At 50.8% G+C, this 18,582-nt stretch overlaps 1 protein-coding gene across 1 annotated transcript in view; it reads right to left on the bottom strand.

The window, feature by feature from the left end:
• Window positions 1-18,370, bottom strand: part of flncb (filamin C, gamma b (actin binding protein 280)) — a 54,583-nt gene extending 36,213 nt beyond the window's left edge. Inside the window, 4 exon segments of the mRNA XM_067255010.1 lie at window positions 800-1,048; window positions 17,543-17,558; window positions 17,560-17,664; window positions 17,666-18,370. Of these exon segments, the coding sequence (XP_067111111.1) occupies window positions 800-1,048; window positions 17,543-17,558; window positions 17,560-17,664; window positions 17,666-17,917 (622 nt within the window). The 5' untranslated portion in view covers window positions 17,918-18,370.
• Window positions 18,371-18,582: the final 212 nt, after the last annotated feature.

The raw sequence follows: 18,582 nt of genomic DNA, 5'->3' as shown, positions 1-18,582 counted from the left end.
TAACCCCACCACACTTTCTCCCTAACCCTAACCCCACCACACTCTCTCCCTAACCCTAACCCCACCACACTCTCTCCCTAACCCTAACCCCACCCCCTTTAACCCACCCCTCTCCTATAGACCATTTTAAGTAGGATATCCTGAGTGATGTAATCTGCTATGGTAGATATCACCTACATACACACACACACACACCTCTCACACCACTTCTCACCTTACATTTACATTACATTACACCTTGACCCCACACCCTAACCTGACCAACCAGTCAACCTGCACAGTAAATAAAACAACATTATACTATTGTCCTCAGGCAAGGCAACAAGGAAGTGAGGTAATTCTCACCCTTCTAATCCCTGACACCTGACCCCTGACCCCAGATGATGGTTATCTGCCAGCAGTGTTGTTTTGCTTCAGGGAGTCTAGCACTAGACTGGACTGAGGTGATGATTTGAACAGCCTCCTACTGTATTCTGGAGCTGAACAGGGTTCACAGATCTCCCATCAGATTTAGAGAACACACCATGAACCACACGGTCCCTAACGTGGTTCCTGAAAAGCAGGTTGTGGATCAGATCTCAGAGGAAGAACTCAGTGGACGAGGTTTTCCATTCGAAAGTCTCAACCTTCTCGAGAAAGACCAAAACACGGACCAGAACTTCATCCCCATTCCGCACACAAAACCTTTCTAAGAACAACCATTTTCATCTTCGTCATTGTGTCTTCCCGTCTGAAACGGCATACAGGCTCCTACCACGCAGGTCATGTGACAGTGCACCGGTTGTGGATCAAGCCTTACCCGGGGCACAGTTATCCACCAGGGCCCCCAGAGCCTTTCCATCCCTCCAGTCGCGGTGGAAGTTGTGGATGGGCAGCTGGGGAACCTTGTTCTGGATCCAGCCCAGCAGACGCTGCTTGGGGGTCAGCTTCTTGGCGTCCTCGTCGTCCTCGTCCTCCCACATGGGCATGGAGATGGAGTAGTGGAGGATCAGGGTCCAGATGAGGCCCAGGATCAGCTTCAGGTTCCCGTCCACGATGGCCTTGCTGTCTGGGGCAGAGGGGAGGGAGAGAGGGAGGGCGGGGAGGTTAGAGGCTGGAGGTCTGGACAGGGTTGAGGGTTGGAGGCCGGAGGGGTTGTGGACTAGATTAGGTGGGCTCTTTACAAAGGCATTGTACACTAAGTCATGGTCAAGCCATTTCGTCGAACCTCACACACCTCGAGTGCATACATGGATCAGACAGACACACACACACACACATTCAGTCAAAACATACTGTGGCTACTGTACACACATATTCTTTACTCACATCCACAGGCGCACACACACCCACCCACACCCACTCACACACGCTGAAGTAGTCCAACGTAAGAGCTGGAGTGGTGATTTAGAACAGTACCAGAGCACTGGGTCTGTTAGCCGTCAGCCCTCCTGGCGCAACAACAACATCAACAACAGCATCTGTGTTTACTCTGCTCTCGCTGCAGCAAGGCCACACACTGATCCCTTCGCTTGCCAGGACATACACATGGAGAAGGGGGACCGATACGCCGTCGGAGGGAGGATTAGGGAAGTGCAACCAGCGGTACAGCCCCGCCGCTAGCCGTGGCTATCGCTAGGTCGCTAAACACGCGTCGGTCTCGTCGCCACCGTTTGTTTACCTCCTGGCTTCCTGTTGCTCTCCATTTGAGACACATTCACAGGCGCGCACACCTGCGCGCGACACATGCTGTTTGTGTACGCGAGCACACAACGAGGTGGTCCTGGGTGTGTTTGCAGGGATACTGTGTCGACGTGTGTTTGAGTGACTCATCCTGACCTGAGCAGGATTGCTTGCGCTGGATGGTGTTCTTCAACCCCAGCTCCAGAACGAGGGCGGTTTACCTAAAACACAGACACCGATATCCTCCCTACATTTATACACAAGCACCCCAACTATGGCTGACTACACTCAACTATGCTTGACTGCTACTGCTTTAAGCATACAGACACACACGGAGAGGACCAAATTTCCCCTCAAATCTTCAGCCAAACTGCGCAACATGACTCCACACGAGAGACTGCAAGAACTCTCTTCCTCTATCCATCTCTCCCTCCTCTACCCCTCTTTCTTCCCTCTTCCTCTCCCTCCATCTCCCTCTCTCTTCACCTCTCCCTCTCCTCCCACCCTCCCTTTGTCTTCCTCTCCCTCCCTCGCTTCCTCTCCCCCTCTCTCCTCCCCCCTCTCTTCCTCTGCCTCTACGGTATATTCCTCTCCCTCTCCCAATGTCTACCTCTCCCTCTTTCTTCCTCTCTCCCCTTATTCCTCCCTGTGCCTCTCTTGCTCTCCTCCTCTCTTCCCCCCCGTCCCCTCTCTTCTCTGAGGTTCCAGGTTTGGATGATTCCACCATGTAGACAAGGGTTACGCTCCTTGACGTTAACACTCACAATATGTTCTCTCACAAAACCTCCTGTTTTCTCTGAAGGCCGTGGAAGGGATATCCTGTTTCTAACACGGCAGGCCCCGGAGACCGGTTCAGTTCAGGTGCACGTTCTCAACGGCCACAGACAAGCCAGGATAGGTATGCGTGCGTGTGTGTGTGTGTTTCTGGGTGTGTATTGTTGTGAGTCCGCAAGTATATTTGTGGGTGCATGTGTATTTGTGTGTGTGCCTGTGTGTCTGTCTGTGAGCATATGTCTGTCTGTGTATGTGTGTGTGTGTGTGTGTGTGTGTGTGTGTGTGTGTGTGTGTGTGTGGGTGTGTGTGTGTGTGTGTGAGAGAGAGATGTTCGGTGACTACGTGTGCTAAACTATTGGGTAAGCTGAAAAAGTGAGGAGGGGGGGTCAGGTCATGGGAGGTTGCTAGCTGGTTGGTCTTTGTAAGGAGTTCTTGGGAAAGGAGAGGAGGATGAAGGAGAAGATGAGACAGATTGATGTTTGCCAAACCTCCTCCATTTTGGCTCGGTGTACGTGCGTGTGTGTGTGTGTGTGTGTGTGCGTGTGTGTGTGTGTGTGGAGGCGGCGGCGGGGAGTCATGTTTCAGACCCTCATTCAGACGGCAGGGTGCTTAGAGTGTGTGTCAGCTAGCAAGCGCCGCTGATAGCCACAACTGCTAGCGTCCTACACGAGCATGAACAGAGCCTGCCAGGACCCCTGCAGACCCCCTTTTGCTGTGCCTGTTCAAAATAAGCCTGATCTAAAACGGTTCACACACCCACACTTTCCTTCTCTCACGCTTCTCTTTCGGCACTCCTCAGACAGTATATCACACACACACACACGATAAGAGAGAGCACTTTTGACCCGTGTCCAGCGTGTGAAAGCTGTATGATTCCAGTCCTGGTGTAAAGGCCTGAGACAACCTGGAGACTATGCAGAGAGCGGCCTGGCTGGCTGAAACTCAAATTCCGATAGGGTTGCATCAGGGTAGTGGTCAGTCGTGTGTGTGTGTGTGTGTGTGTCCGCCTGACAGCAGTGAGTTTGAGCATGTCTGTCTGTCTGCGTAGGGGGTCGTAGGGGTCAACACTGGCTGTCTTGTGTGTGCTTGTGGGGGCAGTCCCCCTGTTAGAGAATGAGTGTGTGTGTGTGTGTGTGTGTCCAAGTGCTGTATAGGTGACCTCAGTAGTGGTGAACAGTATCCAGGCTCCCTGGTTCAGTGGCTCGCTGTGTCAGCAGGCCTGTCACCCTATCAACACTCCACAACCGATTCAAACTCTCGTGTCGTTTTCCTCAGAACCGCCCAGTTGCCGAACTGAATCACCCTTTTCCCACTCAGTTTAAAGAGCACAACCATGGTCGACCATGGTTGACCACAGCATTGGCAGAAACGAAAGACAGAGCGCCACGGGAGAATACAACAAACACTGACTGAAAGAGTTGAGAAGACAGAAAAATGGAGCTCAGAGAGAGAGAGAGAGAGAAAGAGAGAGAGAGAGAGAGAGAGAGAGAGAGAGAGAGAGAGAGAGAGAGAGAGAGAGAGAGAGAGAGAGAGAGAGAGAGAGAGAGAGAGAGAGAGAGAGAAGAAAGAGACAGAGGGAGGGAGGGAGGGAGGGAGGGAGGGAGGGAGGGAGGGAGGAGGGGAGGGAGGGAGGGAGGGAGGGAGGGAGGGAGGGAGGGAGGGAGGGAGGGAGGGAGGGAGGAGGGGGCTTGACAGACAGACAGCGGTGATGAATGAGAGAATTCTAGCAAACTGGGAGCCTTGGAGCCAGGACTACCAGAGTGAGACTTAAGGCACCAACATCTCTCTCTCCTCCCCTTCTCCACCTCTATTTTTCTCTCTCTTTCTCTCTCATTATCCCTCCCTCTTTCTCTCTCTTTGAAGCCTGTGGCTCTTGTCCAAGCTTAAAAAGACCTCTCCCCTTATTGTTCAGGAGATAAGGACCAGTGAACTACAACTCCCAACAATGACCTCAACCATCCTGCACCATGCACCATTCTGTACTGCCCGTCACTCTCCCCAGCCAAGACAGACACACAGCAAGGAACATTTCACTGGCTCCAATCTGGAATCAATACCTTTGGAATCCATTTTATTTCAGCATTTTCAATCCCTCTTTCAGCCTGACATCCTCATGCCCCTTGATCACACCCTCGTCATCCCTCTCTCGCTCTTTTTCTCTGTCTCTCGCTCTCCTTCTCGCTCTTTTTTCTCTGTCTCTCGCTCTCCTTCTCTCTCTTTTTCTCTCTGTCTCTCGCTCTCTCTCTCTTTTTGTCAACATTCAGTCACACAAAGCTCCTGATGTTAAACCTCGTCGCGTTACACATTCTCCCCAGTCGGACTGTGGAGAGGGGAAGAAGGTTAGAGGGAGGGGTGGACCGGGGGGGGGGGGGGGGGGGGGGGGGGGGGGACCGTGCTTCAAGAGACAGTGTGCCCTTTCTACCCAGAAGCCATTGTTTTCGACCGAGCCTCTCCTTGTTTGTTTGGTAACCCCGGGCAACCCCCGACATCGGCTGTCGCTCACTGTACAGCAGCCGTCGGGGACGGTGCGAAAGTGGTCAAACGCAGTCTGCTCACATTGCTGTGTTCCAACAAGCCCACCGCCGTTGCTATAGGAAAGGTGTTGGGTACAAGACAAGTTCCCATTCACTCTTCCCCGCCAATCTCTCTCGCCGTCCCCTCTCTCTCCCCCCTCTCTGTTTCTGAGATGTATAGCGCGCGCCGATCCAGTAAACGGTCCGAGCACACGACCTCTGAACCCTAGCGCTTTAAAAGCTCTCTCCGGTCTCTGTAGCCTTCACAGCGATAAAAACAGCGGACCCCTACGACACCGACACACACACACGCACGCACAAACCCACGCGCACACACATCAAACCTCAGAGGTCATGGCAAACATGAGCCTGGCAGCGTGTTTGGTGCCGTCTGTGTGAGCCAGAACAAACAGCAACAGCAGAACGTTCCTCTCCTGGGGCTAGCAGAGAGACAGGGCCGGCCTCAGAGCCTGGGAAGTCCCCGTGCTAGGAGATGGGATTTCACATAGTGTTGGCTTGGCGCTAATTATGTTCAAGGTGTCCATGTGTCTGTCTCTTTCTCTCTATCGCTCTCACGGCCCACGGCAGATCTCCGATCATTTGGGAGGAAGACGTGTTAGAGAGCAGGACTCGGGTTCAACCAGCTGAAGCACGTAGTCTTTTATAGCAGTGCTTAATGTTTGGAAGACTGGAAGAATCCATGTACGGAAATGCTGGATTCAAAATGGACACACTTATTGCAAACACAACCCTACACACCCACACACCTACACACATGGAACAGATGTGTGTGTGTGTGCGTGCATGTGTGTGTGGAAAATCCTTCCACGAGGACAGCCCACAGAACAGCTCCTGTTTCCTGTTGACCGAGTTCACTTTCTCCTGGGGAAGGGTTAGACTGACGCACCGCTCCCCCTCTCCGCTCGCCTGCCACTTCCTGTCTCCACGCTGCTGCTTCCGCTGAAGGCGTCCTTGCAGCGCAGATAACGTCCACGTGTGTGCGTTCCCGTGTGTGTGTGCGTGCGTGCAAACGCTGAAGTAAGCGAGAGCCGGGAGGGAAACTGTGATTCCATGATCTTATCTATCCAATGGGAAAGACGGAGAGAAAGAAAACCGACAGTCGTGGAAGAGTTCCGCCCACACTCACATTTTCCACAGGATTTCCCAAAGACAACGAAAACACGTCCAAGGAGGTCCCCCCGAGGCACCCATGTACACACGCACACACACACACACGCGCACTGACACACTCTTTCATTGTTTGATATGTGAATCTGCTGCGAACAGTGATGCAACCGGTCCCGTTCGGGATGGTAAATTAAAGGAATGCAAACATGTCATAAAACAACTCGGTGAACCCTAAGTGAATGTCAACACCTGAATTCATGGTTGCGAACGTGTGAACAGACTACAATGTGTGAGGGTTGATACAGTGTAACATACGTCTACAAATACTGTGGCCGACTTGTAGAGCGGTGCTTTTGGAAGGCTCTGGAGGAAGATCCATGTGCAGAAATACTTGTTCCACGATGGACACACACATTACGAGCACACCCATGCATACACCCACACACACACGGAACAGATGCTGGTGTAAATAAACAGGTGGTATGTGCTGCAACGTCCAAAGAAGGGCAAGAGTCCTGCTTCTTCCTATGAGCCCCAACAAAGTAAACAACACGCCTGGCCCGTGTGTGACACACACACACACACACAACTGGACACCCAAACACATCGTAGAGTTTTACAATCACACAATGAAGAGTCAAATCGAAATTTCCCTTGTCTCCATGTACACGAAACGCGGATAGATATTCAGTACACACACACACACACACAGCTGACGACCTGCAGCATTCCTTAGGCAAACACAATAGAGGCAAATGCAGCAGCTGAATAAATGCTGAGTGTAATATATCTTTGACAGCCCCAACAGGAGAGGTTTACAAAGATCTACATCTATTTAAAGACCCAGGGATAACACACACACACACACACATCATCTGTGGCTTATAAAGACTGCCGAGAGACTCCGTTCACGAGACGTGACCAATGCAGTTTGAGAGAGCATGTAACGTGCACATGGCATTTATCACACACCTCGCCACACACACTTTCTGTCTTTCACACACACACACACAAAATGGTCAAATTGTTCAATGCCTCTCTATAAGAGCACACTGCTCAATGCTGTACGACAACACACACACAGACAAGGATGCTATCAGACAACCTTGCTTCTACACACTTAACGTTTGGAGTGGGGCTGCGGACTGAATAGACTCCAGAAGGAGTTTTGAGGAATGCTCTGCTTCATTGTCGGCACTACAGAGAGTTTTGTGTTGGAAGTCTAAAGTAAACCCAATATAACGCCTGCCAGTTATTCTTTTACACTCATTAGGTTACAGGAACATGCTCGTTTATCTCTCTTTCTCTCTCTCTCTCTCTCTCTCTCTCTCTCTCTCTCTCTCTCTCTCTCTCTCTCTCTCTCTCTCTCTCTCTCTCTCTCTCTCTCTCTCTCTCTCTCTCTCTCTCTCTCTCTCTCTCTCTCTCTCTCTCTCTCTCTCTCTCTCTCTCTCTCTCTCTCTCTCTCTCTCTCTCTGTCTCCCCAAACATCAAGGCCTTGGAGAAAAAACAGAGCTACGTCTCCAAGTACCTTGGTTACTCACATAAAACAGGAGAGAAAGGAAAAAGAGACTTATTTCTCTTTCTCTCCCTCTCTCTCTTTTCAGTTACTGGCAGGTTTCAGCCAAGAACGTTCTGGAGTGAATCAAGCGCTGAAACACAGCAGACTCAAAAGGCCTTTGTTTAGCAAACATTTACCGGAAAGTCAGGCGGTTGACGGTGGGCGCAGCTTTCCGATATCCCCCCCGGTAGGATGTTTCTGGGCTATGGTGGGGGGGAGGGGGGGTGTGGGGGGTTGAACCCTGTGCGGCGGAGAGTGTGCGGAGAGATGACGAGGCAGTTTTTCGGTCTCTGTGCTAAGACTCTCCTTGCAGTGTCAGCTGCTGTCCCAGTTGCTCCCAGACGTCCCCCAGCCAACAGCTGGAGGGGCCGACGGCCTCGCTCGCACACACACACACACACACGCAACGCAGCACACCCTCTCCACTTGCATCGTTTCCCCTCCCCCCCACCCGTGACTTCTACACGCACACACATACACACACAGGCGGCATTGTCCGCCACACCCCCCCCGACACACACACACACAGCAGGCCTGAGAGATCTGTACCAAGTACTTCTGGTGGGGACAACAACTAACATCAACAAACCATCAACAGTATATGCTTTCCACAAATCTGAAACTCAGTCATGCACACACACATAAACAGGTTTTGTACTCACACATTCACTCTCACCAACACAGTCTCACACACACACTGAACACACATGTTGTACTCAGTTTTGACAGTTTTACACCGTCTCTCTCACAGGCACACACACACGGTACTGATGGCGGAGATATGTCTTGGTGAGGGAGGGAGGGTCAGCAATGTGACAGTCAGGAGACTGAGGAGAGAGAGAGAGAAACAAAAATACTGCACGCACACACCACACACACCCAGAGACCAAAACAGACTGTATGCACATTTACAAACACAACAACAACATAACAGTGAACCTAGTTGGTATCGTACACAGAAACAAAGAGGGACAAAGAGGTTTTACGAACACCAAACCATCTGTTCTTCGCTTTGTGTGTGGATGGATGAGGTGTCTATCAGCCAGATAGGCTCCATGTGTGTGCTCTCTGCATGTGTGTGTGTGTGTGTGTGTGTGTGTGTGTGTGTGTGTGTGTGTGTGTGTGTGTGTGTGTGTGTGTGTGTGTGTGTGTGTGTGTGTGCGTGTCTGTGTGTGTGTGAGTTGCTCATCAAAGTGGAGAGAAGGGATCATTAAACACTAGAGAGAGCTGGAAACACATGGCCTCAGCCCTGATCGCTGGGTGTGTGTGTGTGTGTGTGTGTGTGTGTGTGTGTGTGTGTGTGTGTGTGTGTGTGTGTGTGTGTGTGTGTGTGTGTGTGTGTGTGTGTGTGTGTGTGTGTGTGTGTGGGTGGGTGGGTGCGTGTGTGTGTGTGTGGGTGGGTGCGTGTGGGTGCGTGCGTGCGTGTGTGGTGTGGGTGGGTGCGTGTGTGTGTGTGTGTGTTGTGTTGGGTGCGTGTGTGTGGGTGTGTGTGTGTGTGTGGGTGGGTGGTGCGTGTGTGTGTGTGTGTGGGTGGGTGCGTGTGCTTGTTATCGCACACGTGAGCGCACGTGCACGTCCGTGGCGCCTCCGAATGTGCACGTGCGAGGCTTTTTACGGGGTTCTTTTAAAAACCCTCCAAAGGAAACGAGCGATGAACGACAGAGCTCTCGGGCTCTCCTTCACGACCCTGGTGGGGCGCACAAAGTCATTCACAGAGAAGAAAAAAGAAAAACATTGATTGGAAGATCAAAGGGAAGCTGTGGGCCGTGCCTACACACACACACAGCGTGGCGCCTCTGACACGGGAGACCGACGGAGGGAGAGACGGCCGGCTGACACCGACTGCATCTACCATTTCAGAGACGACGAAAGAAAATACAAACAGCTGTTGTTCAGTCACTTCAAAGGGTTTCTTCATCGACCGAGTGGATCCAGGAAGGGTGTAATAACTAGCCGGCTACTATCTGATCAGTGTGTGTGTGTGTGTGTGTGTGTGTGTGTGTGTAACAAGGAGACAAGAACCTGGCAGGGCGGCCAGGTGGGGGGATGGGGGGTAGCACGGGTGGTACGTTGTGATCAGTGTCAGGACTTGGAAGAAAGTGGAGTAGTGTTTTGGGGTTCTACATTTGATTTGATCTTACCCCAAGGTGCCAGAAAACATCCTATAAAAACAATGTTGTGACAAGTTTATGAAACATACCGAACATGTAAGGACACAGTAGCAACCTGCTCTCTCTTTGGCAACTCTGTGTGGAATATTCACCCTAAGCTTTTCCACTGCATGGTAAAGGTTCCATGAAAAGTACCAAGAAGGTTATTAGGTACCATATTGCATAATGGAAAACCAACAAAGGCGAGTTGAGTCAAGTCGGTGTCATGCAGTGGAAAAGCACCATCTTAGCATGAAGATTGAATCAGGCAACAAGGTTCAGGCTATTGTATGACCGCTGACAACAGCTGTTCCTGATACCAACCGTTTCCAGAATGGCTATTAGCCATGTAGACATCCCCAACAAACACAATGTTTGGAGGAAACAATGAATGGAGGAAACGCTTCCAGTGGACCATGGGGTGATGCTGAACTGACCATGGTTTGTTTGACACACATTGGAGCCAGATGCAGAGCAGAGATAAAGAGTAACCCTATAGCTTCACTGGATTAGCTGGATGATTCAGAAAGGAGAGTGGATGAAGGAGTAATGGAGAAAGATGACTTGGTTCACATGGTTGTCCTGTGTCGGTGATGCGAGATGAGTGACACCCAGATTCACTTTCAGACGGTCCAGATGTGTGTTGACTCAGATACACACACACACACACACAGTTACGCAGAGACACACACAAGCACACACACACACAGCCAGACATCCGTCTTCAATTTGGACCCAATCCTGTCTCCATTTTCCGCCTCGCCAAGGAGCCGCCGTGAACATGACCCCAGTTGACCTCTCACCCACTAACCCCCCACGCCCCTAACCCCCCGACACACTCTCCACCAGACCCCGCCACGGTGACAACCCACCTGTCTCCCCCCTTCATCTCTCTCCCCCTCCCCCCCGGTACTCTCAACCCTCACCTGTCTCACCCCTCTTGACCCCCCCCCTAAACACCTGTCTCTTAACTCACCACCCACACGCTCCCTCCTAAACAATCAGAAACAGTCTGCCCCCCCATCTCTCCTGTTGGGATGGGCGACAACCTTAGATGACCTTGAAGAGCTGTGACTGGGCTCCACAGCTCAGGAGACGGGGCGAGGCGAGAGAGGGGAGACGGAGAGAGGGCCGGACAGATCTAGTCACCTGGCATTCATTTACACACACCGGAAAACACACAGATGTACACTCGCTGGATGCATTCCATACACCCACACAAAGACAGACACACAAGCACATACATGCGCTACGCACACACACGCGCGCATACACACGGACGTCGCCCCCCCTTGAAGTTAATAAGCAGTCTGCGATTGTGCTTTCCAGATGGGCTTCCTCTGATGTGATGTCATCCTGTCACAAGATGAAGTACTCAGGGGGAGGGTGAATTGAACCTGGCAACCTTTCTGTTGCCTGGGAGATGCCCGACACTAATAACAATAAGGATCCAGGAGAGAGTGACAAACGTGCTCCAGAGTCAACTCCTGCATAACCAAAACAAGAACATGTTAGGACGAACGTCCCAAACCAGATGTACTGAACAACATTTCTGTTTGTTTGAAACGCTCGTTCTCCAAATGAGACACATTGAGGTCAAACCACCGCTCTCTGTCCTCCTCTCCTATCCACTCCTCCCTCTCCCTTTCTTTCCACTCTTCCTGTCGGTCCGCGTTATTTCCCTTCCTTCTCCGTCCCTCTCTCAATCTCGCCGTGCCTCCTCGATTTTTTATCTTCATCTCGCTCTATCTCTCTCTCTCTCTTTCTCGCTCCCTTTCGCCCCGGTGGAAATGTGGGTCCAGGTCCTTGCTGACCCTGCTGTGGTGGTGGTGATAAAGTTTTTACGAGGAGAGCCTTCTGGAACATTTAACATGCAGACAGGCCGGTTCTCTCTGCTCTCTACAGTCCCTTACCCTTTACGAGACAGACGAAGAGAGGGAGATGAGAGAGAGAGAGAGAGAGAGAGAGAGAGAGAGAGAGAGAGAGAGAGAGAGAGAGAGCTGAAGATAAAAACAGAGGAGGCTTGGAGAAATTGAGAGAGAAAGAGAGACAAGGAGAGGCGGCGAGAGGGGAAACAAAGATTGTGAGAAAGAGAACAATGGGGGATGTGGTGAGTCAGAGCCCCCCAAAGGGAGTAGGAGACAGAGGAAGGAGGTCTCCCTGACCTCCCTGATAATGACCCCACGAGACAACACACCTGCATGCTTCTCAAGTCCGACGGGAACGATACCAGCCCACCTGATTGTTTAGAATGACTTTCCTCTTCCAATAGCTGCTGTAGCTAACTCCTGGCTCCACCACACCAGAAAGGCCCATGGATCTGGTTATTTGGGGGCTGAGTTCATTACAGACCATAGCCATCATAAGGAATGAAAGCCACTTACATGGAACAAAGTTTGAGACTGGCTGGAACCCAGCCAGTCTCAAACTGGCTGGGTTCGAGCGGTGTACCCTCAACACCTCATCCACTCTGGATGAAGTGGCTGACAACTCACACACAATCGTAAATTATTTCATTTGAACTACTTATTGACGAATAGACAGGTTTTCCTACCCCGTTTTCTCCCATTTATGAATCATAAACTCCATAAATTTGTGTAAACAGGAGCTAGAACATGTCCACTTTAATGTGACTTTAATGTGGTTTTCATCCAACGGTAATGTGACATTTCTATACACCACAACTGGCTGTTGGAAGCTTTGGTTTACCGGAATCTCAAATGAGAAGGAGTGAGGAGACAGCTAGAATTGAAGGATATCTAATCATGGGATGATATCATGAAGGAGGATATCAAAGGGGGAGAGGTGTTGTGAGGGCAGTGTGTGTGTGTGGGAGGAAGGAGTTGCAGTAATTCCTATTCTCCCTCTTGGCTAGCAAGGCATAAATTGTAATCCATGATGGCTGTAGAGTTTGTGTGGGTCTGAGGTGTGTGTATTGTGTATATGTGTGAGCATGCATGTCCATTTGTGTGTGTGTGTGACTTTGCGTGTGTGTGTGCATGTGTGTGTGTGTGGAGTGGGGGTCCTGGCGTTGCTCGAACATTCTTCTGAGCTGACTGCCTCTGACACATGGTAACAATTAGAGACACTGTTGTAGAGAGAGGGGGGGGGGGAGAGAGGGAGGGAGGGAGGGAGGGAGGGAGGAGGGAGGGAGGGAGGGAGGGAGGGAGGGAGGGAGGGAGGGGAGGGAGGGAGGGGAGGAGGGAGGAGGGAGGGAGGGAGGGAGGGAGGGAGGGAGGGAGGGAGGGAGGGAGGGAGGGAGGGAGGGAGGGAGGGGAGGGAGGGAGGGAGGGGAGGGAGGGAGGGAGGGAGACCTCTAGTAAAGTGTGCTCCAGCAGTGTGACTGCGATCCAGGGAGCTGTTGCTTGTTATTCCTGAGAGGAGAGAAGCAGATGAACGCTCCTGAACACTGACCCCACAGTCTCTGACCAGGGTGGCTGAACACGGGCCCACAGTGTCTGACCAGGGTGGCTGAACTCGGTATATTACAGTAACAGTAATAGCTATCGCAAGCATAATAATAAACGCTAGTTTTAGCAAATTGGTTCTGTCTAGTTTCCCCCTCAATCTGTGCCACATCTCTCCCTCTACTTTGCTCCCTCTCTCCCTGTGTCACTCTTTCTGTCTCTCTCTTTCTGTCTCTCTCTTTCTCTCTCTCCCTGTGTCACTCTTTCTGTCTCTCCTGTGTCACTCTTTCTGTCTCTCTCTTCTCTCTCTCCCTGTGTCACTCTTTCTGTCTTTCCTGTGTCACTCTTTCTGTCTCTCTCTTTCTCTCTCTCCCTGTGTCACTCTTTCTGTCTCTCTCTTTCTCTCTCTCCCTGTGTCACTCTTTCTGTCTTTCCTGTGTCACTCTTTCTGTCTCTCTCTTTCTCTCTCTCCCTGTGTCACTCTTTCTGTCTCTCTCTTTCTCTCTCTCCCTGTGTCACTCTTTCTGTCTCTCTCTTTCTCTCTCTCCCTGTGTCACTCTTTCTGTCTCTCTCTTTCTCTCTCTCCCTGAGTCACTCTTTCTGTCTCTCTCTTTCTCTGTCCCCATTGCAGAGTCATCCCAGGGATCCATTACAGGACCACAACATTTAGCCTCAGGTGGTGATCCAGGAAAATATATGCACACAACAGACACACACATGACCGCTAGAGCGTGACTTGTCGGAGATACCTCAACTTTCCCCTGTTAAATTCGCAACAACGACATGAACCCACAATGTGGCCAAACGTCCCGCCGTAAAAGAAATTCCAGCCCAGCCAATCAAACGTCCCGCACTGCGCTGCACTGTTTCCCTCATCATCACCGGGCAAGAGAGAGAGAGAGAGAGAGAGAGAGAGAGAGAGAGAGAGAGAGAAAGAGAGAGAGAGAGAGAGAGAGAGAGAGAGAGAGAGAAGAGAGAGAGAGAGAGGGGGGGGGGGGGGGGGAGGGAGGGAGGGGAGGGAGAGGGAGGGGATGGAGAGGGAGGGAGGGAGAGAAAGAGAGAGAGACACAGACAGAGAGAGGGAGATGAATGAGTGAGGAAGGAGAGAAGGAGGGAGAAAGCTAGACATACCCATATCGGCACATTTTCTGAAAGACGTCCTTGAGTGTTTTGAAAGATGTCCTCAAAATCAAATCTATTACTGTTATTATTATTATTATTATACGTCATCATAATGTCTGTCATACTCCTGACACGCCTCTCCTTCAGGTTAGTTTTCCACGCGGGCCAAGAACCATATTATTCCACCAGTGTAAACACAGTGACGGGCCTATACCTCAAGGGAGGGGCAAATGGGGAGAGAGAAACTCATTTTAGAGAGTAAGTGGCAGTGATTCTGGGACTGAGTCCACCTGTACCTGCTAGTGGGGAGCTGTGTATCGCGTGATACTTACGGTAAGGACACACACATATACACACACCCACGTGTCTGAGACCTACGAGTTTTCTTGTGTCGTTCTTGCCGTGTCATATCCTCGCCATCCCCCCGGCCCGTTACCATGCCTCCCTCTCTCCTGGCTCTCTGTTCTCCCCTGGCCGTATATCTCGCTCTCTTTCCCTCTCTCTCTTTCTCTCTCTCTCTCTTCACAACTTATTCTCTCATGTCTCTTCTCTCTGCCCAGTCTTTCGTTCCCCTCTCTCCTTGCCCCCCCCCCCAGCCACCCACCACACACACTCCCTTTCTCTCTCTCTCTCTTCCACTGCGGCTATTTTGGGCACCTGTTTGTGGAGGGAGCCCAGAGCCCAGCTGTCTGCCATCAATCAGGCCTCCTCGTACCCCAGACCCCCTCACTGTGCCTGGGCTAGGCTGGCCCCTCACTGCCCCCTCACTGCCCCCCCCCCACACCCCCAGGACCTCCAGGTCTGTCTGTAGCCACAACACCAAAACACAGAGCTACACTGCCAGATACCTAAAAAGAAAAGTGTGTGAGTTGGTGTGTGTGTGGGAGGGGGGGGGGGGGGGGTCAAAGGATACATTGGGACGTAACATGAGGAGCTTGCAGAAACGTTCCTGTGTTGAAGGAAGTGCCCATGTGACACCCACTTCCAACTCCCCCGCTCACTCACTCATGCTCTCTGGAATCTTCCTTTCCTGTCCGCTGACGAGTGTCACCCCGCTTGTTAGTGTCTCTCCGCGTGTATGTGTGTGTGTGTGTGTGTGTGTGTGTGTTACCCAACACACCTCTCCCCTCGTCAGGGAAGAGCAATGGTTGGCAGGTGCCCTTCTAGAAGAATCTGTCGTATCCTCCCCTGTCAATCATAGAGACTGGCTCCGCCTCCCACCAGCGTGTCGGCTGACCCACTTTCCCCGCACAATGCATCCTGGGTAGGACCCCCACCCTCCCCACTGACTGACGCCAGAAGACCAAAGTCAGTACTGATACTTAGTCTGTGATCCCTGCTGTTGGACTAGAAGTAGTTCAATCTGATCTGAGGTCAGTGCTTAGACTGAAGTGTGTATTTGTGTGACTGTGTGTGTGTGTCATGGGTGGGAAGTGTCAACCATTACATGTCATACCTGTCGCTATGCCAGATGAGACAGCATGTGACAGTGGGACTGTGTGTGTGTGTGTGTGTGTGTGTGTGCGAGTGTGTGCGTGTGTTTGCGTGTGTGTGAGCAGGCCGTTCTGAGCCAAGACTTCCCTCTGCACAGAGAAACTTTAAGAGAGCATGTGATTGAGTCTCTCATTAGCACACCCACACCATTGCCTCAGGCCGTCGGTCTTCATGTGCATCCATCTTCAGGTTCAACAACTGCAGTGTGAACCACCTCGTGCCACCTTTGCAACCTCCCCCCCCCACACAGACCCCCACCCCCCGTGCATGGGTTGACATGATCTGACAACGGCTTGCCCAACAACAACATTGCCCAAGGGTAAACAGGTGCCCCGAAATGCTGTGCCATGTTATTTATCATCCAGTACTAAGGAGTTTCAATATTCTGACAGTTTATATTGATATCACATGAAAAGATAGGATTTCTTCATGAAAAGGCACAGCAACAGAATAGGTGTCCAGACACAGCAGCCTCTTCACTGTAGATATTCGTCTTTTCTGTCTTCGCAGAACTAGTGTCTGTCTACCTGCATCATCATCATCCGACCCAATGAAAACAGGATGCTGGACAGGTTATCTAAAGCTTTTCAAACACTATGGCCCAGTTTCCAGACAGGGATTATGCCTAGTCCTAAAGTAAGGGAAGAATTACCCTGCGGGGGGTCAGATGGCTGAGCGGTTAGGGAGTCGGGGCTATTAATCAGAAGGTTGTTGGGTCGATTCCCGGCCGTGCCAAAATGACATTGTGTCCTTGGGCAAGGCACTTCACCCTACTTGCCTCGGGAGAATGTCCCTGTATTTACTTACTCGCTGTCTGCTAAATGTAAATGTAAGAATTACATGAAGATCTCCATTGAAAACGTGTTAAGTCTAGGACTAGGCTTAATCCATGTATGGGACACTGGACTGAGACCCTATGCAGAGATAGTCAGCTCGTTTCTTATCAATCCGAGGGTACAATCTGGCTATCAATTGATTCAGGCATCTTCAAAATCACATGGGCCAAAGGCTAAACTGTGTTTGGGAGACTTAAGACTGGACGTCAGCCAGAAACCTAGTTAAACATTCTCGACAAGCATTCACTGTTCCTCACAAAATTAGACAACACGGTGTGTCATTGAACTGCAAAGGCAAATGTGCACGACGAGAACAAACTCGACGCTTGCATTCCTTGAAACGTCTCCAAAGTACTCGTGCTTGTATTCGAATACATTAGTAGCGGATCGAAGCCAAGTTGGTTAAACCTGATATTCTAATGAGTCCTTATTGGCAGGATCGATTCTATGAGCCCCGCAGTAATAACAAGACATGCTTCCTGCAGCACCCATGTCATCATCATCTACAGCTTTCCAGGAGTCACCTGAAAGATAGCTACGTGCGTATCGGTCTCGATAATGGTACGCATTATAGTAAACATTACAGAAATGGCAAACAATCTGAACAGTACTAACTTTATCCATTCACTTTTGAATTGCAGTCATGTCATAATATATTCAAAGTCCGTTTAATAATTTTCCTCAATATCACAGCACGGATCTACAGGAAAGTTATGTTTCATTCATTTCAGAAAGAAATTAATCTCAGTCTCGCACTTGACTCACAAACGCCCCCTAACCACTAGTTGAGTCCATAGCGGTAACTCCAGACAAATACTAACTTTCTCTCGCTTACATGTTAAGAGAAACCCACCGCGTAATTATTGCGTGTCTGCCCAAATCCCATCTCGCAACTTACCTATCGACACAGTTTTATGTGTTCTCTCTCCAGAATTCCAGCGCAACGGACACGTTTTCCAGTTTCATCTGCCTGAAGTTGGGTCTGGCGTGGTACTTTCTGTACATTTTCTTCTGGCTCAAAAACTTCCAGCAGACCGATAAGTTTCAGCCCGTCGCTCAGGTCTTTCTGCAGATCATTGATTCTCTTGTTGATGCACTTGAGGTGCTCGTTGCACCACCTGGTAAAGGTGTTCTGTTGGATCTTCTTCCATGGTGCGTCCTCGGCGAGGTCCTTCTCCGTGGCCGGCATCTCCTCTTCCTCTTCACCGTTGTCGGTGCCCTGGTAGTACTGCGGCGGCAGCTGCTGCTCGTAGTACGTATGATTGCTCATCATGTTGTCGGTTTCCCGTGCCCCTTTTTTTATACCGCAATCAGTGGGGCCAGTGTGTGAAAGTTACGGCACGCAGGGGAGCGCGGAAAGAATGAAAAAAAAAATCTCGCGGGCAGTGCCAAGCGTGCGTAGAGCGTGAAAAAAAGTTAATCGTTGAAAGAAAGTTGGAAAAAAAAGAGTGGGCGAGCCGTTATACTTGCGATGGGGGTGAAGTAATCAGGCTCTCCTGTCAATAGGCCGATGAATGAAAGAATCCGTTTGTCTGCTCCAAAGCGGAAAGTCCTCGTCTTTATAATTGACACTATAGTATGGCCTTGGTATGTGCCTCGCCACAGACAGTTTGGCAAGAGTAATGACGAAGACACAATTCTTCAGAAGAGTTCAATTTGTCCTTAGTAGGACGGGGACGGTAAATTGCGCCTACGCGATCGGTGGGCGCGCAGCTTGGTGCGGGGCTGTTAGACTTGAGTGGCTAAATGAAGCACTCGGCAAGAGAAGGGTTTAAAAAGATCGGCGCCCCTCGCGCTCGCGTCAGTCCCCTGGATTCTCAGGAATGCCCCTGTCATGACCATATCCAACTGCGGGATGGGTATTCTCTAATCCGACGGAGATAGCGAGACGGGACACTATTGGGTAACACAAGAGAAGGGGGCCGGCGATTGGCCTGG

This window comes from Osmerus mordax, chromosome 17 (genome assembly GCF_038355195.1).
Source record: "Osmerus mordax isolate fOsmMor3 chromosome 17, fOsmMor3.pri, whole genome shotgun sequence".
Lineage (NCBI taxonomy): Eukaryota > Metazoa > Chordata > Actinopteri > Osmeriformes > Osmeridae > Osmerus > Osmerus mordax.
Note: the sequence above shows the minus strand (reverse complement) of the source record. Positions and strands in the feature narration are given on the sequence as shown.